The sequence below is a fragment of the Labrus mixtus genome, chromosome 18 (genome assembly GCF_963584025.1).
Source record: "Labrus mixtus chromosome 18, fLabMix1.1, whole genome shotgun sequence".
NCBI classification, from domain to species: Eukaryota; Metazoa; Chordata; class Actinopteri; order Labriformes; family Labridae; genus Labrus; species Labrus mixtus.
Genome location: NC_083629.1, coordinates 2,165,506 through 2,192,702, shown reverse-complemented (window position 1 = coordinate 2,192,702; position 27,197 = coordinate 2,165,506). Strand labels below are relative to the sequence as shown.

General features: G+C 41.0%; 2 protein-coding genes across 6 annotated transcripts in view; one reads left to right on the top strand and one right to left on the bottom strand.

The window, feature by feature from the left end:
- Nucleotides 1-19,855, bottom strand: part of ralgapa1 (Ral GTPase activating protein catalytic subunit alpha 1) — an 85,940-nt gene extending 66,085 nt beyond the window's left edge. For 2 of the 5 annotated variants that reach the window (XM_061062845.1, XM_061062848.1), the window contains exons 1-17: nucleotides 19,463-19,852; nucleotides 15,392-15,502; nucleotides 15,223-15,272; nucleotides 13,661-13,718; nucleotides 12,940-12,983; nucleotides 12,665-12,842; nucleotides 12,418-12,533; nucleotides 11,876-12,014; nucleotides 11,562-11,770; nucleotides 9,823-10,146; nucleotides 9,506-9,685; nucleotides 8,336-8,407; nucleotides 8,048-8,196; nucleotides 7,771-7,894; nucleotides 5,235-5,381; nucleotides 4,274-4,364; nucleotides 2,706-2,870 (exon numbers count right to left, since the gene is read on the bottom strand). In XM_061062845.1, the coding sequence (XP_060918828.1) occupies nucleotides 2,706-2,870; nucleotides 4,274-4,364; nucleotides 5,235-5,381; nucleotides 7,771-7,894; nucleotides 8,048-8,196; nucleotides 8,336-8,407; nucleotides 9,506-9,685; nucleotides 9,823-10,146; nucleotides 11,562-11,770; nucleotides 11,876-12,014; nucleotides 12,418-12,533; nucleotides 12,665-12,842; nucleotides 12,940-12,983; nucleotides 13,661-13,718; nucleotides 15,223-15,272; nucleotides 15,392-15,502; nucleotides 19,463-19,568 (2,263 nt within the window). In that variant the 5' untranslated portion in view covers nucleotides 19,569-19,852. Of the gene's footprint in view, nucleotides 1-2,705; nucleotides 2,871-4,273; nucleotides 4,365-5,234; nucleotides 5,382-7,770; nucleotides 7,895-8,047; nucleotides 8,197-8,335; nucleotides 8,408-9,505; nucleotides 9,686-9,822; nucleotides 10,147-11,561; nucleotides 11,771-11,875; nucleotides 12,015-12,417; nucleotides 12,534-12,664; nucleotides 12,843-12,939; nucleotides 12,984-13,660; nucleotides 13,719-15,222; nucleotides 15,273-15,391; nucleotides 15,503-19,462 lie in introns of all 5 variants that reach the window. The other 3 variants (XM_061062843.1, XM_061062844.1, XM_061062846.1) reach the window with 3 other exon arrangements.
- A 305-nt stretch (nucleotides 19,856-20,160) lies between these two features.
- brms1la (BRMS1 like transcriptional repressor a) lies at nucleotides 20,161-25,526 on the top strand. Its single transcript, XM_061062850.1, has 9 exons — nucleotides 20,161-20,314; nucleotides 21,375-21,542; nucleotides 21,670-21,760; nucleotides 21,854-21,981; nucleotides 22,072-22,151; nucleotides 22,918-23,014; nucleotides 23,168-23,257; nucleotides 23,367-23,431; nucleotides 23,859-25,526. Exons 2-9 carry the CDS (start codon nucleotides 21,404-21,406, stop codon nucleotides 23,955-23,957), a joined length of 789 nt encoding a protein of 262 aa, XP_060918833.1. The 5' UTR covers nucleotides 20,161-20,314; nucleotides 21,375-21,403; the 3' UTR covers nucleotides 23,958-25,526.
- The last annotated feature ends 1,671 nt before the right edge of the window (nucleotides 25,527-27,197 follow it).

The following is a 27,197-nucleotide window of genomic DNA, read 5'->3' as shown; positions in this document are numbered from 1 at the left end:
CACCCTATTCAAGTGGGAGCAACCAACAAGCACATGGTATGAGTATATTTTAGAGACCCTTGTTGAAGAATACTTAAGAGCAATCCAAGGAAAGTGCACAAGTGTGTGTACTATGGAGGACAAGCTGGTCCCATTTTTCCAGAGAAACTAGATTACCGACTTGCTCTTTGAATTTCAGCATCAGAGTTCAAGTTTTATGACTCTTCATTACATCCTCATTAAGTTTGATAACCCATAGCTGAAAGCTCTGCATACACAACCTTCTACAAAGCTCCCTCTGACTGGAACAATCTACCTCTAAACATCAGAACAATAAATTCACTACACATTTTGAAGAAATCACTGCTACCTTTTCTCACAAAACCATGTTGCTGCTTCTAATGGTAATGTCCTCTTGCCCCTTTAATATCATATCTTTTTGTTTTCTTGATTGCATATGTCACTATGTGCATCTACCTCTGATGATTTTGTGTGGGTGCTGTGGCTTTGTGGGAGGGATACGTGGGCGGATGGGTGTTTGAGAGCCTTTATGTTTATGTGTGTATTTTGTGCTTGACTGTCTGTATCACAATGTACTGTTGTGTTTTTGTTTTAGTGTTGGACCCCCCTCGAAAACAAGATGGTCTCATGGGGCAATCCATCAAATAAACAGAATTTATCACAAAAAGATGAGGAGTGTGAGTAACCACTTATTCCTGCTGGAGGAAATTAGAGAAACATCAGTGTTGGGCCACGCAGGCTTAGGACAGTCAAACCATGGACTTGGGCCTTTGAGTTATTTACTGAGATCACAAAGAGGCCTAAAAGGACTCTTTATCCCAGAATCCCCTGCGGTACTTCACACCTACGTGTGACGTAAAGGGGGGACCGGAACCTGAGGGAGACCCCACAGGAAGGCAGCCAGGTGACAAAACTCTGAGACTCCCCTCGTTCAACCTCTTTTCCACGCGCTGACTTGAAGTGCTCGGAGACCCAAGCTCACCTCCTGTTTCCTGCAACAATCTTCCTTTGTTTTAAGTTTTGGCGCACAGGTAATCCACGGCCGGCAGTGTTCCAAATTCCGAGCTCGGATTGTCCAGTGAACGCATCTCAGTTTCTCGGAGAGCGTTAGGCTATAACAGATTATCAGAAAGATAACGGTCTTATTCCGTCCTGCAACGAAAGGACATCAACGGACATCTTTCCACTCGACGGAGAACCAACGAAGCCGCTCTTGCCGTAAGGGACCCTCGCCGCCATCAGACGCCTCTACACCAGGACCGACAGAAGATCTGTTTTATCACCGGACTCCTTTTTCCCTTCACCAATCGCAGGCAAAGCGATTCACAAGTGAGGCTTAATTAGGTCTGGGCAGAATTAGCTTTAGAGAGTGTTTTTAACAATTGTTTGATTGAAGCAGAAACTGTAATTTTTCTCTTTGTTGGACCGTCGCGTCCTGAGTTTTACCTGTTTAAAACTCTTGTTGTTCCCATTTCGGACCGCTGCGTCCTATATGTGTTTAGCGTAACAGCGTTATAACCGGGTATTATTCTTCTGATCAGAAAGGCCAGTGTAAGCCGTATTAACTTGAATTCGGCCATTGGTTTGTTTCTGTGAATGAAGGGAATTACTCCGAGTTGTGGTGCAGGATTCGGACTGTGATCCGGCCTCTTCAGGCACACATTTCTCTCCTCCTCTACGCTCCTCTTCTATCCTCTTTTCTTCCCCTTTGACTAACACACACACACACACACACACACACACACACACACACAGATCTGTATACTCGCGGCCATCCAGACGCCTCAGAGACACAGATCGTGTAGGGCCGAACTCGGTCTCTTTTAGACATTAAGGCCACATTAGGTCTTTGTTAGGTGTGCGCCATCGGAAGGGCGACCACGTGGGTACGAAGCCTTCTCCCCCTCTCACACACACTCACACACACACACACACACACACACACACACACACACACACACACACACACACACACACACACACACACACACACACACACACACACACACACACACACACACACACACACACACACACACACACACACACACACACACACACACACACACACACACACACACACACACACACACACACACACACACACACACACACACACACACACACACACACACACACACACACACACACACACACACACACACACACACACACACACACGATAATGTTTGTTGCTTAGATTAGTTTATAATAGTTATTTGTTTGATTAAGTTCATTGATTTTGGATTGATGTTGCTTTGTTTAAATAAATTCTGTTATAGTTTAAGAGAGCAGTTGTTTGTGATTACTGGTGTATTTACATTGTGATATAAGCTGGGTGCGAAGGCTTTGTGTACGGATTTCACGCCTTCAATTTATTAAATATAGTTATTAATTATTAATAATATTAGTAATTAAATAACTAATTTGAGACTGATTTGAGTGATATTTTGGTTATATTTCCCTGAGTACAGGTTGGTGCCCCAAAACGAGATTAAACATAGTTTAATGATATTTTATTTATATTATTAATAATTAGAAATAATTATTAAAGAAGTTGACTTGATACAACCCCAACATCAGATCCAATATAACCCACTAGAGAAAAATAAGAAGCTTTCTGAAGTGCATTGAGAAAACATCCAACAAGCTGTTTCCCCTGTTCCATTTCTCTTCACCACGTCGTCTAGAGGAGTGATACTGACCTACAGTCTTCTGGCGGACCATACACCGAGCCTTTTCGATGCCTGGTGAGCCAGCGGTGGTGGCGCTGCGCTGCCTCATGGCGGCTGCTTGGCCTGGTTGGTCTCTGCTCCATCCTTTGGAGAATGATCGATCCACTATCTGCCGTTGGCCCTCTGCACCGATACCTGGAGTAGATTAATGGAATGGGACATTATTTCTTGATGCACATTTAGGACGAATGTTACCTCTGGAGAGACATTTCCATCTGTGCTATATGCTTTACTTTTGTTTTTAAATAATATATTACCAGATATTTTCATCCTCTGTGTTTTCTATATTTATATCTTTATAACTCTTTAAAGATCAATTTCTGAAAGTAAGAAATTGTAAAATTGTGGAAAGTGTTGCCTGGAGGGTTTTCACTCTTTAACTCTTATACTCGCGTACAGATATAAAGGATTGTGTGGTAGCATTGATTGGCTAAAGCGGGGTACACACTACAAGATAATCGGCCCTATTTTGGGCCCAATTCCCCCCTTCCAACGAAAGTCAGCAAAGGCCCGACTATCTGATGTTCCAGAGATTATCTTGCCAGATTCTCCTGTGGTGTGAGGTGTGCTAAGAATGATTTTAACCTCCCCGATCTGCTCGGAAGACGATCGGGGCCACCCCGATTTGAAATGGTAAATATTAAACGTGTTCAATATTTACGATCAGAAATCCTGTGGTGTGGGGAGAACACTGAGGACGGCCGAGCACGGACTCTGTGAATTGTCACGTGGAACGGAACAATAGCCAATAAGGAAGCAAGCTGACTGAAGCAGGAAGCACAACAAACATTACCATGGCAACAACAGCAATCACGAAGCATAAAGTTAAATGGATGTCAACAACAAGAGGCAACAAGAGTTATATACAACGTGTCCTGTTAAACAAACCACAATCCAACTGACAAGGAAAGGACCAAAATGTTTACCGTAATGGATGTACCAGCTAACAGCTAGCCATATGTAGCCCGTCATGTTTGTTTACTCTTAAATCTCGTGAGATTACACGCTGTGATAGTGGAGACTCTGGTTGTTGGTGAATGAATCAGTTAGTGTGTGGTGTGCTGAGTTGACACCACACTCTATGAGATCTGAACTGTTCATCAGGATTGTTGTCGTGTGTGGAGTCTCTCACGTTATCAAAATAGTTTAAGATTTTAAAAATCGTGTAGTGTGTACCAGGCTTTAGGGTAGTGATAGCCTAGTGTTTAGGTTGCGCCTCATGTACAGAGTCTATGGTCCTCCGATCGGTGTTCAAGTCTGACCTGAGGCTCCTTTCCCACATCTCATTCCCCACGCTCTCCCTCTTTTTCCCTGTCCTATCAAAATAAAGGTGAAAGGTGGGAGTTGATTGGCTTAAGATGACATTATGAAAACGCCCATATCACTACATTGTCATTTAATAACAATCAGAACTTTGGCTTAAGTTTATGCCTTAAGTTGGAGCCAATAAAACAGCAACTTTTCGAAATGCTGCCTGACAGCCATAACCAGCTGCAATCTGTGAATCAGATCCACTGGATCTCTAAAGACCCACCAACCTTTTCCTTTATGTTTCTTCTGTTTCTGTTCGCTGAGTTTGTCCAGAGGGAGCTCGTTCAGATCCACACTGTACAGGTTCCTGGCCAACACCTGAGAAAGACACACACTGTGTTAACACCTTCATGTTTATGTTAACAGGCTGACAGCAAAGTATTGAACTGTGCTGACTTTAACTAGTGCTTAACGCACACAGCTGAATCAAACAAAACTAAACTAAACTCCTCAAAAAAAGTTTGGAAATGTTATTTTTGGTCAATTATTGAATATTGCAGTGGATTTCGGCACATTTCTTTGGGGGGCGCTACCCACACGTTTAGCTGTGTTGCTCATTCCACGAATGCACGATCCTTACAAGTTATACCTCGTTGTAAAGGTGACTAATCAGGCTTTCCAACGATATATAATACAACACCAACTAGTATTATTAAAGTGGCGAAATAATTGACCAAAATAATGTTTCCAAACTTTTTTTGAGGAGTTTTACTTGTATGTTGGTCTTAATGCAATAAGGTCTCATTAAAGGCAGAACTAACAGGTACAGAAACAGGAATGAAATCAGAGCTTCCTTTTTTTTGTTCCATCTCTATGATGACCATTTTTGACTTTGTTGTTGAAGTAGCCAGTAAATGAATTAATAACACAAACGCAGGAACACCAGTTGGCCTGGCGGTTAGTCTGCACGCCCCATGTAAAGAGGCTGCAGTCATCGGAGCAGGCGGCCAAGGATTGATTCCTACCCTCAGCTCCTTTTTCACATGCCATTCCCTCCTCTCTCTCTCTCCTGTTTCCAACTTACAGTCCTATCTAAACAAAAGCCCCAAAAAAAATCTTTAAAAAAAATGAAGGAAAAACACAAATGCAATCAGCTGTGTAACAACATGAAATTAATTCTAATGAATAACCATACACAGTCTGAGTATAACAGTTGGAGTATTACATGACTACATTGAGGTTCAGTACCTTGGTGAGGGTCTCCATGGTGAGTGACCACTCGGTGACCAGTTCATCCCAGCAGGTGAGAGAGGACAGAACAGAGAGGAGGTCGTCCCACAGTTCTCTGCTGATGTAAACGTTTAGGTTCCCCTTAATCCAGGCTACTATCAGAGTCTGCAGAGTAAGACATGAAAGAGAGTGAAATGACAGTTTGCCTTCTAGCTGCACATTTAAGCTAAATACTTTCTAACTGTGATATACAATTAAACTCTAAGAAGTCATAAAGAAAATAACTGTATATGTAAATATTATAATCATATCTTATTACAGGCATGACTGTTTACTATCAATATTATACTTTTTGTAGAAAAGACCAATACTACATTTACCTGAGTGCCCTAAACCAAGACATGTAAAAATGAATGATTAATTGGATAATTAAAATATTGCCATAAACCCAGCATGTAGCTTTAACGTGATTTATACTGATGAGTCATAAAATAATACTTTAAAAAAATCTATTTGGAGCAGATTACACAGAAAATAAAATTCCAAACTTTGCATTGAAGGTACTCCAAGTTGTTGTCAATATCTGGCACATCTCGTAAACATTGTATTGTCAGATCAGTGATTATATTTGCAAGTCCCTCCTGATGGCTTACACTTGTTTCTGCAGTTTCATGCTACATGATTAGTACCAAATTATTATTGTCAATTCCGATCTGTTTTTGAGATAGTCTTTTGTTTGGATTGTGTAGGAAAATAAAAAAACTGTACCTGAGGGGGTCTGAGAGGTTAAAGGTGCACTATGGAGTTTTGGTGGTGAAATTTAAAAGTTGGAGAAGTTAAGTATTTCTATGTTATATTTTCTAAACTGAATACACAAACTCTACTCAAAGAAAAAAATGGGTCCCTGGAACACTGTTTAGAGCTTAAAAGCTACCAGGAGAGTTACGGCTTCACTGTTGTAGGCCCACACCATAACTTCTCATGTAGCATTTTATCTTCAAACAGTGTTCCAGGGACCAAATGTTCCTCTGTTTGTATATTGAGTTATGAACATCTACCACAGAATCTGTACACTTCTCCAACCAAAACCAAAACAACTCGCGCCTCATTGTTGTGTTAGCATGCTAATGCTAGCGATATTTATTCTGCTCGTATCTTCACACTGCATGTAAATTTACCTGAAACGAGTGTGATCTAGAAACACAGTTAAGAAGTGAGTACAGTATGTTATTCTTCTTTTATACGGAAGCGTATTGCATTCTTGTGGAGAATTTTTTTTTGCCTGGTTTCTTGTTATAACAAGAAAAGATCTCGTTATTACGAGAAAAGATCTCGTTATTACGAGATAAAGATCTCGTAACGAGAAAAGATCTCGTTATTACGAGATAAAGATCTCGTTATAACAAGATAAAGATGTCGTTATAACAAGATAAAGATCTCGTTATAACAAGATAAAGAGAGAAAAGCATGAGGGTGGTGGCGATGAGGAGGCGTGGGTTTGTTTATGGGAGTGTACAATACACCAGTGGCAGCTCATTACAACATTTCAGTATAAACACCGTAGCAGGCGATTCTGGTGCCGCAGTTGTTTTTCATGGGGTTAAAGTATTTTCAGTAAATGCCTAAGCGTATCTTGAGAAACCACATAGCCAGCTTGAACACAATTCAGATGCATAACTTTACATCGGTGAAGCATACCATATCTATTTAACTGATCCTGGAAGAATGATGCTATGTCAAGTAGGTCAGATTGTGCTTTGCTTTCCGTCTGAACAACCTTAACGCCTTCAGATGCCTGCGCTAAGTCGACAAGCTCATGAGAATACCATCTGTATTACTCAAAGATGATAATATTTCCCAATGCCTTAAACCGAGATGAAAATAAAATGCAATCAAATCAATAACCCTGGTCATCGTTGCCTTTTGATCTTCCTCCCTCCTCTGCCTGCCACAATGCAAACTTCATTACCCCTCTAGTATCATTTTAGTCTGTTATGTGATCTTTTCTCGTAATAACGAGATCTTTTCTCGTTATAACAAGATATTTTCTCGTAATAACGAGATCTTTTCTCATTATAACGAGATCTTTTCTCGTTATAACAAGATATTTTCTCGTTATAACGAGATCTTCCAGCTGCCACTGGTGTATTGTATACTCCCATAAACAAACCCACGCCTCCTCAAGAAACTAGGCAAAAAATAAATTCTCCACATGAATGCAATACGCTTCCGTACTTTTCTCTAGTCCCTCAATTAAACAACTTTTATACGTGAGGGGAGGAGTCAGCCGGCCGTCCAGGCGATGTAAACAAACTGGAGATAGGACTCTGAAAACTCTGAAAACATCACAGGCAGTGGGATTCGGGTGTTACACCCATTGTAGACAGTCATGACTCACAGAGTTATTTTCAGAGGATATACTTGATTTAGTGAAAAATCACATATAAAGACTTTAAAGACAACAGAGACAATTCTGTCTCCTTTAATCACATGGATAATATTTTGTCTGGTAAAACATCTGGCCTGTTTGATATGGTGATTGGGATGTCGGTACCTGAAATATAGGTCCAGCCAGCCTGCCTGACAGTGTGGTGCTCTTCTTGCCATGGGGCATGATGGATGGAGGTCTCTTCATCACTGACTCCGTCACCCTCAACAGAACTAACAGAATCTGCTCCCTAAAAACACATTTATACAAAACAAGCACAAAAGAGAAGGCCTTTACCTCCATGATACACCTGTATTCAGACAGTGTTTTATAGTGTCTTCTAGTGTTTAGTATCTATTGTTTATTTTGTGTTTCACATGTCCTGCAGCTTTTCTTTTTTTACCATGTCTTCTGGTCCATAGTCTCGTGCATGACGAGGCTGCGGTAGATGTTCAGGACTCGCTTGCACATGTCCACATGCTCCTCTAAAAGGATCTTGATGTCGTTGGCTGGCTCCAAAAGGAAACAGTTTGAGGAGTGGGTGATAAATACCTGAAAAGGAGACGAGCAGTTTGGATGTGAAATGACTCCACAAACTATTATCAAACTAGTAAACTGACAGAAGTTCTCAACAACACGATGGAACAGTGTGTGTGTGTGTGTATGAAGCTGACAGACAGACAAACAATACCTGTAGTGTAGTCTGAACTCCAGCATGAACACTGTACTCCAACAATTCACTGTCGACCACTTTGTGCATTCCCTGATAGAGATAAAACACACAGACATACAAGTCAAGTTCAATGATGATGTACATTACATCATTTCATAGATACTAGTGGCTAAAAATACTAATAAATATACTTAGCCATACGTCATGATGCCAAAAACAGAAACGACCAGAAAGATGACATTGAAATACTTCAGTGTTACCCCTAGGTTTAGAGCTCTGGGGGGGGGGGGGGGAGTACTAAAAAGGATCATGATGTTCATGTGTTTCTTTTAATGACAGCAGTCAATATAACAACTGAACAATTATTTGAACTTGTAACGGTCTGTCCAGCTTAGTTTTTGTTCCTGCATCTCCCGTTTCTGAGCGCACCTGAATGCATCTCTCATTGTCTGAGCACCCCTGAATGCAGCATGCTAACAGCGCATCTCCTGAGTAACGGCAGAGAGAGAGAGACATGCCCAGAAAAGTCCGAAGTCAACTAAGCCGACTACTTTCTTTTGTGATGCTTCTTACAGACTTTTTATTATTGCGTGTGCGTCCATCAGACACAACCACACACACCCAGACCTCCGCTGGTGAGAGTGTGCTCACCTGTGTGTGCGCAAGTGTCTGTGTGTGTGTGTGTGTGTGTGTGTGTGTGTGTGTGTGTGTGTGTGTGTGTGTGTGTGTGTGTGTGTGTGTGTGTGTGTGTGTGTGTGTGTGTGTGTGTGTGTGTGTGTGTGTATAGTCCTCCAAGCGGGTGGCCCGGTTTCATATCCGACCTGTGACTCCCTTCATGCATGTCATTCCCACTCTCTCTCTCTCCCCGATGTCTGACTCTATCCACTGTTCTTTCTCTTAAATAAAGGCATAAACGTGTAAAAAAAACGAAAAACCAATGCTGACTCTTTGACTAACAAGCATTACCTTTTCCCTGAGACCAATACAGATTTTCTTTTCAAGCAGGCGTCTCACAGGGTCATTTATGAAAATCAGCATGGCAGCAGTACATTTTAACAAACCCAGTGTGAAAGTGAACACAAACAACAGAACTAAAGGATGCTGGGAAACATAGTTCAACACCTCCTCTGCCCTCTGGAATCTACTCTTTGCTTAACAGTGCTGTCACTCATTCAGGTCATTCCTCACCTCATCGTCCTTGTCTCCGTGCTGAGAGCCTGAGTCCAGACTGCCGCCTGTGGCTATGGGATAGGGGCCCTCCTCTGGTTCTTTCATAAATACTGGCCTGTCCTCCATGGAGATCCACTCCTGGTAAACACGGACCACTTTACGCATCGCTGCGGCTTCACACATGGGGAGGAGAAACGCCTGGATTTGAAGAGAAAGATTTTCAGACATAAAACACAAAGTGCCCTTTTCATGATCATATTATAAGAAGAGCATAAGGAAAGTTGCCCTCATGAAAATCTGATATTTGAAAAGGAATATAATGAATTCTACTTCACCTGTCTGAAGATCTCGGTGATGAAGTTCACGTTGGTTCTGGAGCAGGTGAGTACCCTCCTCACCACCTCCATGTCGGTCAGCTGCTCTTCATCCATGGAGCAGAGCGAGGAGGAGCTGGGCTCCCTCTCGGTGAGCGTGGAGGTGTTGGAGTGGCTCTGTTCGGGTTCACCTCCGATCCCTGAACCCCCAGACATCCCCATGCTGCCTCCACCTGACCCAGACGAGCCTCCACTTCCCTCCAGGTGGCTGTCAGACCGCATCCCACCTCCACCGCTGTCGTCTGAGCTGCCTGCAGAGCGAGCCGCCAGCCCTGCTGCAGCTCGCTGGAGGGAAAGATCACACAATGGTCAGTCAGTGAAATGAGAAAACAAACACAAATAAAGAAATCAATCAGCATAAACCTTCGCAGAGGTCTGAGTTAAATGTTGTCTTTTCATGATATTTAAGTATTCTTTCCTGCCATCAAATTTTGACTGTTTTAAGTACCTGGGGTTCATTATTATTGTTAGTTTGCAGCTCAAAGACCTGTTGTGGAATATTCCTAAGATTATTCATTATTTTTATATGAAATGGAATTATTTCATAGCTGGAGTAAAAGCCACTCAAGGTTAATTTTTTAATCAGTGCTGTTACAGACTGTAATAACATCGACAAACTGTTAACATTTATTTATCACTTTCACTTTGTTTAAAGTCTTTATATGTGATTTTTCACACTTAAATGTAATAGAAATCCAGTATATCCTCTGAAAATAACTCAGTGAGTCATGACTGTCTACAATGGGTGTAACACCCGAGTCCCACTGTCTGTGATGTTTTCAGAGTTTTCAGAGTCCTATCTTCACTTTGTTTACATCGTCAGGACGGCCGGCTGACTCCTCCCCTCGTGTATAAAAGTTGTTTAATTGAGGGACTAGAGAAAAGAAGAATAACATACTGTACTCACTGCTTAACTGTGTTTCTAGATCACGCTCATTTCAGGTAAATTTACATGCAGTGTGAAGATACGAGCATAATAAAGATCACTAGCATTAGCATGCTAACACAACAATGCAGCGCAAGTTGTTTTGGTTTCATGCTGGTGCTCAAGGGCGACATCTGCTGGATCAAAAAATCACATATAAAGCCTTTAATGGACTTAAAAAGAAAATACAAAACGGCATTACAACATGAGATAATGACATTTCTTCTAACATAGCGGTGACAACATTTAAAAAATAACCTTTTAGCACTTACTAAGAAAGACACACAGCATGTTGAAGAAACTCATTCATTTTTTTTATTTATTAGGATTTATTTGTTAGGATCTCCATTAGCTGTACCCTAGAGCTCAGCTATTCTCCCTGGGGTCCACATGTCATGTGTAAGTTTGGCACAAACAGTAAACAGGGCAGGTCTGTCTTCTTCTGCCGTCTTTAGAAGTTTTGAAAGAACATTTTTCTCAGAGTTTTCCTACAGAACAGTTGTACGACTGTGATATGCCATTTACAGTTTGCAGAGCTTATAGAGTAACAAATGAATCACACTCTGCTGAAACACTCTGCCAGTTCAATGTTAGATGATTTGGTGACAACTTTTTCAGTCACCTGGCCACCATTTTCATGCGGCATTTATGAAAATTCTATATTCAATTACCATAATGAGTCGCCCAAGGCCAAAATGACAGGCCCGTATTTTACCAACTCAGACAACATGAACAAAAATGAGACATGTGACACTTCCTCCTCTGTCTGTGTTACCTGTATGTTCTTTGGCACGTTCTCCCCCTCTGTTCCTGGGATTTGTGTTTGAGTGTTAGGTCGTGGCTCGAGCCAGAAGGACACCAGCCAGCGTATGAAGATGACCCGGGCCTGAAGGAAGCTCTCCTTGGTGCAGTACATTGGCTCGCCGCCATCTTGCTCCCTTCGCAGCACGCTGTAATACGGCTTAGGACGCATCGGAGGCACATCTGCGTGGTGAGAGGAAACCCTCGATTCAAGTGATGTAGGGTAACAATAACACATACTACACAACTAAAAGGGTTAACAGCTGTTGAAGCTCTACTGTAACTGACCTAGTATTGGATTGTATAGGCTGGTTTCCATGGCGAAGTTGGGAAAGATGTGAGGAAGGTAAAACTTCCTAAAGTGACCAAAGAGGAAGTTGAAGCCTCGCTCGTGGTTGTCTTTACAACGCCACTCGAGAGACTTGGCCTGGTGGACACACACACAAAGACAAACGAGCTCATGTTACAAAGAGAACAAAATACACACAGAAAACAGGGTCAAGTGGAGAGGAGCACCATTGTTTTAGTGGAGAATGCCAACCAGTGTGTAGAGTACCAGTGTGTGTGTGTGTGTGTGTGTGTGTGTGTGTGTGTGAGAGAGAGAGAGAGAGAGAAAAAAGGAAACAGAGAAACAATGTCTGTTCAATTCAGTCTTTTTCTTTTTTAAATGTGCATTTGAATGAGTTAGTCAAATGTAAGGGATTAGGTGATTCTTGTGAGGGTGCTCTGTCTTGTATTTTCAGGATTGGTGACAAACGTGAGGAATCTCAACATTTCAAAAGTGTAATTATGTAGTGTTAGCTGTGTTAGTAAGAAAAAGGTGATAATACCTGGTTTACCATGTATTTAAGGAGTGCTTCTAGAAAGTAAGCAGTGAGGTCTTCCTGGTTCTTGTCACCTGACTGAGGAGGAACCAATGGAGTGATCTCTTCTGGGGTCACCTGAGCTGCGGGGGGGGGGGGGGGGGGGAGACACATGAGAGAGTTTAAATATTTACTGCAAAATAGGTTTTTCTTTTCTACGGTCGCACACTGGGTTACTGTTGAAAATACAGTGTTTTCAGTGTTTCATACTAACTCTCTGTTAAACTCAGAGGCGGGTTGATCAGGGTGTCCAGTGTGCGCGGGGTCCCGTGGCAGAGAGGAGCTGGAAAGCCAGGAATCAAACAGGCAAACATGCAGAGCTGCTCGCGCTCCGCATGACTCTGTAACGCCTGCATCCACAGCAAGAACAAGCGCACGCCCTCACGGCGGATCTAAAGGAGAGAGATGCAGAATAGGTATGAAGAGCGTTAAAGTGTGAATAAAACACAAGGCCATGACGCAGCAGAGCTACAATCAGAGCTTCAGTACCTTTAGAGAGTTCCCAGTGTGCAGCAGCTTCTTCAGGATCAGACCTAAGAGAGGACAAAGTGTCAGCCTGGACATTCAAACACAAGTGAAAAAGAGTCTCTAACTTAAAGGTCCCATATTCTGCTTTTTCTGGTTCTATATGCTTTTTAGTGTGTTTTCCAAGTGTCCTGTGCATGTTTAGGCACATCTATGTGCAAAAATTCAAAGTCTGCGGAAACGTGGCTTCTCCTACGTCTAACAGTGTGGGCACAGCAGAGTGCAGCTGACGGACTCAGAGCGTAGAGGGAGCAAGGAGGAGCAGTACATGAAAACAGACACTTTTTTCTGACTTTATCTATTGTGAACGTACAAAAGTAGGTACATAGATTAAATATACGAACCCCAAAAAGGGCAGAATATGGGCTCTTTAAGGTTTAGGCCTTTAAATATTAATAAACAGATATACCTTCTCCTGAGGTAAGACTTAAACAAAACGTTGCGGAAGTAGCCGATGAAAGCAAAAAAAGTCGGCTATACGATGCTTTAATGAGAATATTAGTCTTTACATTAATGCTGACATCACATGAAATATTCTCCCACAAGCGTTGCAGCTCTGCCCAGGACTCGTTCAACTAGGTTCAATAACAAACTGTCCACTAGGATGAACAGATATACAGTATACACATGTACATGCTGAATTGTCAACTGAGGCTGAGGGTGTTTTTTTTTTTATGTAAGTTACCGATGCTGTGGAACTGCCATCTACTTTGGATTCTCTCTGGCAGCAACTGGAGAATTTTCTGGAGGAAAAAGCAAAAAAAAAAAAACTTTAAGAGAAGTGCTGTCAGTATTAGCTAATAATAATAATAATGATAGCTTGGATTTATATATCGCCTTCCAAGAAACCCAAGGACCCTTAACAGTAGTAAAAAAAAAAGGGGGGGGCAGTAATAGGAAACAACAAAAAAAACACAAATAAAGAATGAAATAACACAAAAACTTAACTAGTTTATTGTGAGGTCTGTAATTGATGCATTTATCACATGCTATTTTGTCTCTTTAGGTGCACCAAAGATGAGCCTGTCATTTCAGTTAAGCTGACGAGTCCACAGTAATATCCACCTTATGACATCACACATTTCACTTTTTTAACGTTCCTTTTTAACCTTTTTTTCATAATGGAAAACTTCTGAGAAAATGTAAAACCTACAGTACATTCAGAGAGTATTTGTTATCTAGTTACACACTGGACTTTTTGCTCTGCTCTGACTGGTCCAGAATTTAAAGAGTGTGTGGGGCCAAATGAAGGTCAACTCTGCTATCTTATCCTGGCTACTCTAAACACCACCACCCAGTCCCGAGCGCTGCTAGATGCCAGTGGTTTGAGTCCGAGAATGCCAGCTGGTACTGACAAAGACTCCAAAACAGAAAGTTGGAACTGAATAACATAACATATCAGAACTTCACTCTGTCATTCTGTTTCATTCTGTTGTAAGAGTTTTCATCACTTTTATTTTGAAAGTTTGTGATATTTAGAGATGCACCCATAGTGAAAATCAGGGCTAATACCGATATTTCAAATAACAAATAAGCTGATGCAGATTCCAATGTTTTTTTTTTCCCATTACTTCTTGGCACAGACGAGTTATATGATTTGATATTCTTTTAATTTTATAAGCAGTCCCTTCTCTTGAAATGTCATTGGATTAAGTCTTAAGTTTTCTTTAACTTTTGACCATGTGAACAAATCTGACTTCAGAGTAATACAAAACCTCTTCTCTGATTCAGAAGTTAAGTATTAGGTAAGTTAGGTATTTGGGGCAGGAGTAGCTCAGTCTGTAGGGACTTGGTTTGGGAGCCGGTTCAAGTCTTGGTGCGGACCAAAAATATGGAAGTTGTTCTGGTAGCTGGAGAGGTGCCAGGGCACTTTCCGAGTACTGCCGAGGCACCCTTGAGCAAGGCACCGAACCCTGAACCGCTCAGGTGTGCTCCCTGCATAGCAGCCTCGCTCTGACATCTCTCCACTGATGCATGTTCACAGGTCCTGTTTGTGCATGTGATTCAGGCCTATGTGTGAGAAGCAAGTCTCTAAAATAACAGAGTGTAAAACCAGAATATCCCTCAGGGTTTAATAAAGTATTTCAGAATTCAAAAATATACTAGCTTGCCAGCATTAAACTGATGTCACACAAGAGATTCACATCATCATCATTCCACCTTCTGAGTAGATGTGCTGCTGTCTGTCAACAGAGACAATATCAGCTCAGTGTTCAAATCACATCCCTACTGATAATATTTCATTACCTCAAAGATGAAGAGGATTGAGTCCAGCTCCTCCCTCTGAGACTTGTGACCTGACAAACACACATTACAAAACAGGGATAAATGACGCCACTAAAACAGTAATATGTACACACAGAGCAGTAAGGGGCTGCTTTAACTTGTTCTCATGTTACCAGTGATTCAAACTTACCTTTCTGCTTGAGGCTGACCTCGATGGTGACAAAGTTCTCGAAGAAGACATAATAGATATGAGAGTAGTTCAGGTCGAAGAACTGCTTCAACTCAGCCGGCTCTGCATTTTCTGGATAGAGAGGAAGTTGGAGAAAAAAGGATGAAATAATATATATCTATAAAAACATCAGAGGAAAGAGAAACAGACAACTGAACAGTGACACTGCTCTTCTCTATTTTTAGTCTAAACACATATTTAACTAAAAGACAAATCCCTGCTGTGAAGACAACACATTTCTGACCTTCATTACAGGAAGTAAAGTCACCTCTCTGCAGGATCTCTAAATGTGCAGGAAACCCAGAGGACTCGGTCTAGGCCCACTCGGCTGCAGCATAAGATAAACTGCTTTTTAAGGAGAGGAGGTTTACCAGCATCTGATCTATCTCTGACTGTAAACACAACTAGCTGCCTTTGGAGAGGAATAGATCAGTGTCAAAACTGAAAAGATTAACACACAAACACACACACTGAGAACGTCCGTGTCTGTATGCCACGCTGGTTGCCCTTGTAAGGTGTTAGTGAAACTAGCTAAGGGGTGTCTGTCTTTTTCTCTGAGGGCATTTTCCAACACTTTTTTTCCTAGCTGATTGCTTTTGCCATCTTTTTAGTTTATGCAAAGAAGACCTTTATAGGCACCAAGAATGGGATTCACACACACACACACACACACACACACACACACACACACACACACACACACACACACACACACACACACACACACACACACACACACACACACACACACACACACACACACACACACACACACACACACACACACACACACACACACACACACACACACACACACACACACACACACACACACACACACACACACACACACACACACACACACACACACACACACACACACACACACACACACACACACACACACACACACACACACACACACACACACACACACACACACACACACACACACACACACACACACACACACACACACACACACACTATGAGCAGCTGTATTAAAATGTTGTCAGATAAGCTTTTAAATAAAAAGTCATCACAGAGTCATAAAGAAACCTTTTAGTAGCAATCATAAAATGCATCTATGTTTTATCAGCGTCTAACTTTATTGGTTTTGACCTCCTGCATTCACTCTGACCACAGCTATATCTACTTCCTCTTTCTCTTCATCTCTGTCAACAAGTGTGAGCCAGTGTTCAGTAATAATAGAACCTGCTGGTTACTGTTTTTACCAAGACTGTAACAACGCACTATATTTGAGCCTGACAGATTTAACAGGCTGATTATTCTCAGTCTTTTAGGGGCCTATCATAAACATGTACCAGTAGATCTCTGCATTTATGTTCAATTAAAACTTTGACCAGAAGAGTAAACTGCATCTCCATGGTTGACAATTCTCTCATCGCTGTCTGCAGCATCTGTACAAGCTCAAAAATGTACTAGATTGGCTGCAATTGGCTAGTTTTGTATTAGTCTCTCTCATCCCATCACACAGTGTTTAAAAAGCTTCCATATAAATGTAGTCAAGGTTAAGTGATTAACTTACAAATAAACGGTCGGGAGAGCTATTTGGATTTTTGACAGCATCACCACTAAGGCTGTGCACAGAAAATCGATATCATCATGTGCTTCTTGCAAATACATGGATGCAGATGTTACAGAATCAATGTGGCTGCAAAGCTGAGATGATCTTTTTGAAAGACAACTGACCTATGGTGCAGTTCACAATAACACCATAGCCACAACTCTGGGATTCAAATATTTTAATGTATTTCTAGGATCTCTGAGGATCTGATTTGAAGTGTTTTCAGTTGTAGGATCCTTGATGTGCCTCTGCTGTTATTCTCAACAATAAAGAACAGCTGTTGAGTGAATTCTGTGTAAAGCATGGTCATTATCCAAACTCAATATCACAATATGTATCGTATCGTAGCCTTTGTATCGTGATATTTATCGTGGGGTTGTGGGAATTACCCAGCCCTAATCACCATGGCAACACGTTTTACAAATATTTAGGTTTCAGCATATGTGTTTAGCATTATGCTGCGATGTAAAAAATTTAATTTTTTTAACAAAACATGTATTGCTTAAAACAATGCTCTAGGTGATTCAGAAATGGTGTTATCATATGGATTGTCTAGCAGAGTCTATTCAAAGTCCATGGTTTAAAATACTCTCAGAACTGTCTGCAGTATCCTTCTCAAAAAGTGACTCTATCAGCTGTTGTTTTAGTAATCTGTTTTTATTTTTAATTCCTAAATATGTGTCTGCATTGGTCTCAAAAATCCCAGACAAGAAAGGTCTAGTATGTGAAAAAGATGCCGTCTAAACTGCATGTTCCCATGCCTGACTTAAATAAAGTCTCTGATTCATTTTTAAGTGACAAGTTCTTCATCAGTGGAAGAGCAAGTTTGACTTTTGACAATGAACTTGTACTGTGATTTTAGATGGCATCTTCTGTATTTTAATGGGTTAACCTTAACAGATGTTATTACACAGAGTTAAAAAGCACATAAACATTAACATGATGGCTAGTTCTTCTTTATAAATGCAGTCAAGGTGAAGTGATTATCCTAAAAACAACTGAGGAAAGCTTTTACAGCTATTACTGTTACAGCTTTCATTTGTTCTGGCAGCAACAACAGGACTAAACGTGTTTGGGTGCAGTTACTTAATAACCTGATTGCATCAAAGGGATTGCAAAGTGATGAAATTGTGTTTTTTTGTTGACCCATTCTGTCGGATCCGGTTTGAACTGTTGCATTACAAAATAGAAAATGACCCAACACTCTGTTTCCTACAATGGAACAAGGTGAACACTTTTCAGGGGAGGGTCTTCAGTGAAAACATATTCCAAAGAGCATGATGGCTACATGAACAACATGTGCTTTGTGGATAAGTAACTATTAAAGTGGAGAGCAACATTTAGCCTGTTTGTCACAAAGCAGCATTGATCGTTATGAATTCTTATCTGGACTAATAGTACCCCTCATGCATTCTCTTTGAGAGATGGTCAGCCATGCTCTAAAACTGTGTTTCTATTGTTAAGCTGTCTGAGCTTTCCTTCTCAACAAAATGCCTTAAAGTGTGTTTGCCTCTGCGATTCTTATCAAGGTCTTGTGTTCCCAACAGAGCAAAGAGAGGGGCACACCCCTCTCTTCATCCTGCAGCATACACACGCACGCACGCACACACATGCACGCAAGCACACACACACACACACACACACAGTCCAGAAGCTCTTACAATAGAAACAGGAAGTTGGGCTACTGTATGCTGACAAGGAAAGGAAATAGTAGAGGTTGTTTCCTTCTCAGGTCAGTGTGTGTGTGTGTGTGTGTGTGTGTGTGTGTGTGTGTGTGTGTGTGTGTGTGTGTGTGTGTGTGTGTGTGTGTCCTGTGAGAGCCAGTGTGTATTAGAGAAAAATACACACAGCACAGGCACTAACTAGATCACTTATTATTTTATGCCCCTTACAGTGACATACTCCTTATTCTCCCACACATTTAAAGTAATTCTACAGAAAAACCACACTGAGCACTTCTCTCACACCAGGTCTTTGTCGAGCACTCAGACACACCCCAGGACAAAATCAAAACAGCCTGCCTAACAGAGTCGGATCACAGTGACTGACTTTGATGCAGGCAGCTCCACACACGGTGATGAAAACCCAGAGATAAAGAAGAACCTTTCAAATATATGACAAGTAACACAACAACCAGTTACACACAGTTCTTCTTCTTTAACCACTACTACAGCACAGGTTTGACAGCTAGCCTCATATCTTTATAAAATCATTTACTGTCATCAGTATACACAGTCCTTCTGGGCAAAACTTTAAGGATGAACAATTTGGTAAAATGTGATCAAACGCGTCACACTGGACTAAAGGTTAAAACATAGTAAAATGTCGTAAATCTGTTTGACAAACAATGCAACTTTAAATGTGGTGATTTCCGAGGGGAGTTTGAATGTGGCACAGATTGATATGAGGCTAACCTGTTAACTGCTTCATGATTTTTAACTTACCTATGACAATTCTTAGATGTTTTAATCTTGTCAACACGTCCTTCTTTGGGTCCAACACTTTCTGTGTTGATTTCTTAACGTCCCCATGAGGCTTTTTGGAGAACATTCCCGGGACAGGAGACACACGAATGTGATGTTAGACAGTAAAGAAGAGCTAGCTGTGTAGCCTCAGCTTGGGTTAATCCTTTGCTCCTTGATCATCTATTAACGCCAAGCTACGAGTTAGCACCCCTCCACAACAGTGCAGAGTGTATTAAGGGGAGACTGGTGTCTAGGGAGGAGCATCCTGTTTAATCCAAGAAAAATCATGAAAAACGTAGCGGGGCAAAGCATCCATCCATCGCACCTCCCGTCCACTACAGTCCGCAGCCTGAAGGCTAAAGTAGCTGCTTAGCTAGCTCCGCTGTTCACTTAGAAAACATCATGGCGGAGGAGGGAAAACAAAATAATGGATAGCAGAGCAATTCAACGTCAAAATAATACAACAAGCAAACTGTTTGTTTTGTATTTTTAACATTATCAAGTATGAGTGTTGTAAAACTGCGTAGGATTATATTTATGTCCCAAGCAGAGTTCCATAATTGAATGGTGTTTTAACTTTTGAACGCTTCTCCACAATTCCTCCTGAAGCTACAGTGCGGAATTCTGGGTAACGAAGTTTAAAGCAGGTTGTTGGACCTTCATTGATGTAAATATAAACGTCAGAGAAAAACTACATTTCCCTATGAAAATAAGAGCGCTCTATTGAGATTTGTTTTTAGCTTTAGCTTGGACACACGAGTGAAATTGTTACCGAGGGAAACTACCTTTTTCTGTTAAATTCTTGCCAAACGTCCTGCGCGACCCCATCCTGTAAGTTAAAATGTAGTTTTATGTGACCTTTTATGTTACTTTTGTGGAAAAATGAGCTAACATTGCTTACTACCTAGCCATAGTGGCTTGCTAACACGATAAAGTAGTGTTATCATGGTGTGTTGTCGTACGTGTTTTCTAATCTTCCAAATTGAAATCATATAAAAAGAGTAGTAATTTAAAATTGCGTTGCAAATAATGTCTTTTAAATATAATAAAGTAAACAGCAGCTATCGTTATTTGTATGAGTACTTAGTAACGGTACACAGTATCATTCACAATATTGAAAGAAAGGATCGTAAAGATCAATCTTCACAATATAGAAGAATGCAGAATATTGTTTTTCACCCATTCCTGTGTTATTTACTCATGTTAAACATAAGAAGGCGTAATGTTCTATCAATGTAAACTCGGAAATGTACCAATATCCAATTCAAGCTCTGGGCTTATACCATTTGTTTTCTTATACTGCAGTCATGCTCATTCTTCAACCGTATGAAGGGTTTTTATAGCCTATACAGCAATGTTATACTATTATATTTGAAATAAATGAAATGGATGTATTTATAAAAATGTCATTTTAGATATCTGTCATTAATTTGCGCAGCCAATAATATTCTTGCATATATAATCTCATGTCTATATTCCAAAAAGACATTCGTGTGTGTCTGTGTCAATTCAATTCTGAGTCTGCAGTAATGATTAATCATGCAGATAAGAAACAATCAGTTATAATACCTGTACATCATGAACTTTTTTGTAGTACAGGGCAGGTAATAATGCTCCCTACAGTCCCCAGGGGATGTAAAGTGTAACAATGCAATAAAATCTATATAAAAGTTATATGTAAGACGTTGCTATGCCCCACCCTATGGTCCTATGGGGTCAAACATGCCATCAATGGCCCAGATTGATCCCAGAGAAACATTGGTGAAACAATTAATTCATTTTAAACGTAAAGACAGACAAACAACCAAGTAGCTCAATAAAACTCAAAAACTAATCAAATTAACAACACAAAACTACAGATTGTAAAGACTAATATTGTCTTTCTATGCAGCACTACCAGTCTGAAGTCGACTTGCTGCTATGCCGGTGCACCGTGACCGCGAGAAGAAGGAAAGTACTGCAGAGGAGATGGAGGTGGAGGAGCAGGAGCAGGATGCATCCAGCTCAGAGGAGGAGGATTCTGACACCTCCTCTGTCTCTGAGGATGGAGACACCTCTGGTTAGAAATGCTTTAACTTTAGCAATTAAAGTTATTACAACATCAACACAGTGTAGTCTTTCTTTTTACCTTAACAAGTTCAAATAAGAAGATGTATTTGTGTTTGTGTGTCTTAATGATGTACCAGAAATGGATGAGGAAGATTGTGAGCGGAGGAGGATGGAGTGTCTTGATGAAATGACGAACCTAGAAAAACAGTTCACAGATCTCAAAGACCAGTAAGACTAAGAATAAAATTAGTATTTGTTTGCATTAAACTTTAAAAGCATGGAATGTAAAATAGATACATTAATATATGTGTTTGTGTGCAGGCTGTATCGTGAACGTCTCAGCCAGGTGAACAGCAAGCTGTCAGAGGTGGAGGCCGGCCGGGCAGCAGAATATCTGGAGCCTTTGGCAGTGCTGCTGGAAAACATGCAGGTCCGCACCAAGGTGGCAGGTAACTTCAACACACGGACACCTCAATCAAAGAGTCTTTCAGGCTCTGGACCCCTTATTCAATTCTATGTTTCCTTTCTGGCTTTTTCAGGTATCTACAGAGAGCTGTGTCTGGAGTCTGTGAAGAACAAGTATGAGTGTGAGACCCAAGCGGCATGTCAGCACTGGGAGGTCAGACACGCACCCACACATGCAAAACATTTTTGTGCTTTTATACTCTGGATGCTCTTCATTGACATAGGCCTTAATAATCATAACCTTTACCCTAACCTTAAAATCAAGGCTTTAGAGTTTTGACAAGAGGGAGGAAGAAGAGATAAGCCAAAGGGTTTGCAAAAACTATGTAATCAGCTAATGCTGTGGCTAGTTTTTTTTGTACTTAACAAAAAAAAGGAAACCAAACCTCTTAGAATGTCGTGTCTACTACAGGGTATTAAATCAACTCAAAGGACCAGTGGTGTTGCTTCTTGCCAGCAACAACAAAAAATGTGGTTTAAGGCAGGTCAGCCCTAGCTTAGCTTTTCAGACCCTTTGGCTATCTTCACTTCTTATGCACAGTCTACAATCTTAACCTCTAGTTTACCATTTGAGGGCCGAGCACATAATGAAAGCTCTAAGTTGGTCTTTGCGAGGATGGATGCACAAAAGCACACTTTTTTCACCTACTGTTTTTGAAGGAAGAAGTGGTTAGGTAATACAGTCTAATCTTGTGTGTGTGTGTGTGTGTGTGTGTGTGTGTGTGTGTGTGTGTGTGTGTGTGTGTGTGTGTGTGTGTGTGTGTGTGTGTGTGTGTGTGTGTGTGTGTGTGTGTGTGTGTGTGTGTGTGTGTGTGTGTGTGTGTGTGTGTGTGTGTGTGTGTGTGTGTGTGTGTGTGTGTGTGTGTGTGTGTGTGTGTGTGTGTGTGTGTGTGTGTGTGTGTGTGTGTGTGTGTGTGTAGAGTGAGAAGTTGCTGCTCTTTGACACCGTACAGAGTGAACTGGAGGAGAAAATTAGACGGCTGGAGGAGGACAGACACAGCATAGATATTACATCAGGTAATGCCTTCAGAAAATAGTGATTACATAATGTCTCATTGTGCATGTGCAACTCAATAGGAACAAATCTAATCACAGTTATAAGGACACACAAACATCCAGCACTTATGTTCACCACATGTTAATCTGTGTTTCTCTGTGTGTCTCTATCAGAGCTGTGGAACGACGAGCTTTCAGGAAGGAAGAAGAGGAGAGATGCACGTAGTCCAGATAAGAAGAAGAGACGACCTTCAGTGGTGTCTGATATCCTTCAGCTGTTGTCATGTACATGGATAGTTTATGTGGATCTCAACTACTGGTATTAAAGTATATCCTGACCGCTCTTCATGTCACAACCCTTAACCACGCTCACGTCCATATATTGTTTACATGCTGCCTGACCTGGACATCCTGGAGGACTGGACAGCAATCAGAAAGGTGTGTAAATGTGTCTTCTGAGTTTGATGGGATTTTTTGTCCTGCACTACAAAGTGACATCAGGTTAGACTTGTATATAAAAGCTATAACAGTGGTTTACTTCTAATGGGGGTACATTGCCATAGTAATTTATGCTGCACAGTACACACCTAATCTGCCCCCGAGCGGGTTATGCTTGAGATGACAGATCAACTTGTATAATAGCACCGCCTTCTGACATGAGAGGGGAGGGATCAGAGTGTTCAGAGAGCACCAGAACATTTTGATTTTCTTTGATTTTTGGTACCAACATAATCCTACAACAATGACTGATTCAAGCTATACATCTTATAATATTTTTATATGCTAAGAAAGTACAGGTCCCTGGTGGTATAAGTGTGTGTATGTGGGCATCTTTTAACAGCCATGTGTGTGTGTTGTCCTCCAGGCTGTTGCCACGCTGGGTCCACACAGAGGGAAGGTCGACTCTGACAGCTCTGTGTTCCCCTTCAGGCCGGACAGAAACAGATCCATTCTCAACTGCTGAGGAACCCCCCCCCCCCCACACACACACACACACACACACACACAGAGGAATGTGCTCAAACATATGAGGACCTCAAACACATGTACAATATATACAAACATACACATGACAAGACTGTTTGCATTCATAGTCTGCAACTATGAAAATGCACACAGCTGATCATTTCTCAGATTTCAGAATCTTCCTGTGTTGTTATTCACACATGTCAGGAGGGGGTGGGTCTAAGGAGGCATAAAATGAAATTAAAAAGATGCTGCTGAAATTCAAGTCCCACCCTTTAAGGCAATTTACTTTATATCAATGCTGTATGGGTAATTGGACGCATTCACAGAATCAATTCATAAGTTAAGGGAACATACTGGTGAGCCAAAAATAGAATGAAACTGCTCTATTGCATGCACCATAATTGCACCGGCTGCTCATGTGTCGCATGATATAAACTTCAGTCTCCTGTGTTCAAGCATTAGCTTACCAAGATTTCACCTGGAAACTTTAGTAGAGGGCTGGCAGGAAAACTCTGGATAAAGAAAAGGTGAAAAAGATGGCCGTCTGCATTTACACACGCAGCTCATCCAGAAAATTTTGTGAAATTTTCAGGAGTTATTTTCATGCAAAATCATTAAAGAAATCTCCCTACAAGCCACTCCCCCTCCACACCTCCCTCAGCTAACAGAGACACCAGTCAGTAAGCTGCCTCGAGTGCCAACAGGAAAGAAGTACAGGTTAGAATCCTTAAGAGGACAAAAAGAAATGGGAAATGATGTCAACTGTTTGTTACCTGAACTTTGGTTCAGACTTGGGGTTTTCCTTTTTCTTTTTTTAACTTCCTTTTTTTAAGATTTCCATTTTAACAGGCAAATCTGAAATACTGTGTAAGCCATTAAGGAAAAATGTAAAACCCAGAGTTCTAATAGGTTTTTAAAGGGCAATGCCAGCCAAGCCACTCAAACAAATACCAGTTTCATTACATTTTATCGTCTTAAGTTATCAGAATGATTTCATGCCCCAAGTTTGTGTTTTTAATCTGTAGGAGCTACAGATGGACGTAACACTGTAGTATCACTTGAAAAATACAGCAGCCCTTTTAAAGTTGTTATTCATCAGGTATTACTTTGACATTCTCTTCTTATGCATCTACCTCTTCTCTCTGTCGCCCACTCTCTTTAAAGTGAAACCACGTCATGAATATGAAAATGTGTCCTTCCCTATCAGCACCCTGTAAAAGAGTTGACTTTGTTGTTTGAGTGTTGAGCTGTTTTTTATAACAGTGTATGTTGTCAGAATTGTATTTTTTGAAAAGCCTGGTGTGTCTTTTTTAAACAGACAGGAAGAGAACCGTGTTTTACGGTCTTCATGAACATCACCCGGTTTTGATAAAAGATGATGAACAAGCTTCCATTTCATGAGATTTTATAAACGGAGGTTTTTGAAGTTGAAGGTAGAGAGATTGCTGAATATTCAAATCAATAGTTTCAAATGTTGATTTTGAATTCTGTGGTACATTTGTGTCTTTCTTTTGGATACTGTTGTCAGTTCTGTTTTTTACAATTAAAAGTTTTGTTACAAGAACTTTGTGTTCTTGTTTTTTTTTTTTAAAGGTAATTTCTTATCCTCCTTTCAAACCAGTTTGAATAAGTCTCAGAGCTCCCCAAAATCCACTCTGATCCTGTATTTTAGTGTGCACTCTATTTCAGCCCTGCTCAGAACAGGCTGTTTTTGTGTCTGTAGCTTTAAATGCAAATGAGCTGTGTTCGACCATGCCCCCTCTCTGGAAGTGGGTGTGGCTTGGGACTTTAGAAAGTGCCGGCCAGCATGGGAATGGCGTAGTGGGGGGCCAATCGTGCTTGAGTACGGCACGGTACGGATGGCTGCGCCCTCACCCACCTGGGGGCGGGGTTACTGTCATTTGTGATGTCACAAAGGGAAAATCGCCTAACAGCCTGTTTGAGCACACATTTTCTGAAAAGTGGATCAGGCAAAAGACAGAGAGGATGGACTTTTCTCATACTTGGGGATTAGTGTTAGAAAAACATGGTGATAATATGTGACCTTTTAAAGTTATTTTTTGGCCTTTTTGCCTTCATTAGATAGGACAGCTTGAGAGAGACTGTTGGAAATGTTGGGAGGAGATACTAGGGGATGACATCCAGCAAAGGGCTGAGGTTAGACTTGAACCCACAGCCGTTGCAAAGAGGACTATAGCCGCTGTACATGGAGCGCACGACATAACCACAAGGTTAAGTACTGCCAGGGGGGAGCAGGCTATCACTTCACTCATAAGCATGAAATATTTAGAAGCTTTTAATGGGCCTAAGCTTTACAGTCCATTTTCTACATCTCCCCGACACAGCAGTGACCACAGGGAGAACGTAGTGTCTAACATCATCTGGTACACCAAGCATGTAGGAAGCACTGTCCTCTGTTGTGATGTCACTAGAGGCCCCAAGAAGTGGATAAGAACTTATGAAGTTGATGGATCTTTTTTTTTTATGCTCATTATTTTCATACCAAGTACATTTTACATACACTTGTAAACAGCATGTCAAATCATTCTCCCCCTTTTTTTCTTTTCTGTTTTAAATTACACAAATCTTTATGTGGAAAAAAAGAAGCTTGGCCACTCACGTTTGTTCTTCCTGTTTCCAATACAAGGAAATACAACTCCAAAGGCTCCTTCTCTAAGTAGCTGTTAGGAGCTTCTCTTTTGAAGCCAAAGCCAGATGTTTGTCCTTGCTGCTGACTTGTACTCCAGGATGAAAATCATAGCCTTTTGATGATGATGATGATGATGATGATGATGATGATGGTAAGTCCACAGGGAAGCTAGTGAAAATCATTTCTTACTCTACTTTCAATTAATATTTGGAGTTTTATACAACATTTATGAATGGTACATAAGCATGTATTTCATGTTTCTAATTTAAGAATGAGCAACAGCAGCTTTCAGCCATATTATCACTGTGCATACAAGTGGATGTACTGGGTGAAGCAGAGGGGTTTATTCATTTCTCACAGCAGTAAGTAATCCCTAGACTTTGGTCAGACTACTGGACTTGAGAGTAGATATATATATACAATTTGTTTACTATACTTTTTGTATTTCAATTATAGGTCAATTCTAGTTTTCTAGGTTTTCACTCTAATAGCGTTCCCTTATCAAACTTTCACAGTTAAGGAATGCTGTCAGAATTTGTGTAAAATAGCTTTCTCACCTTTGTGACATGTTGGTTTGTATCTGGA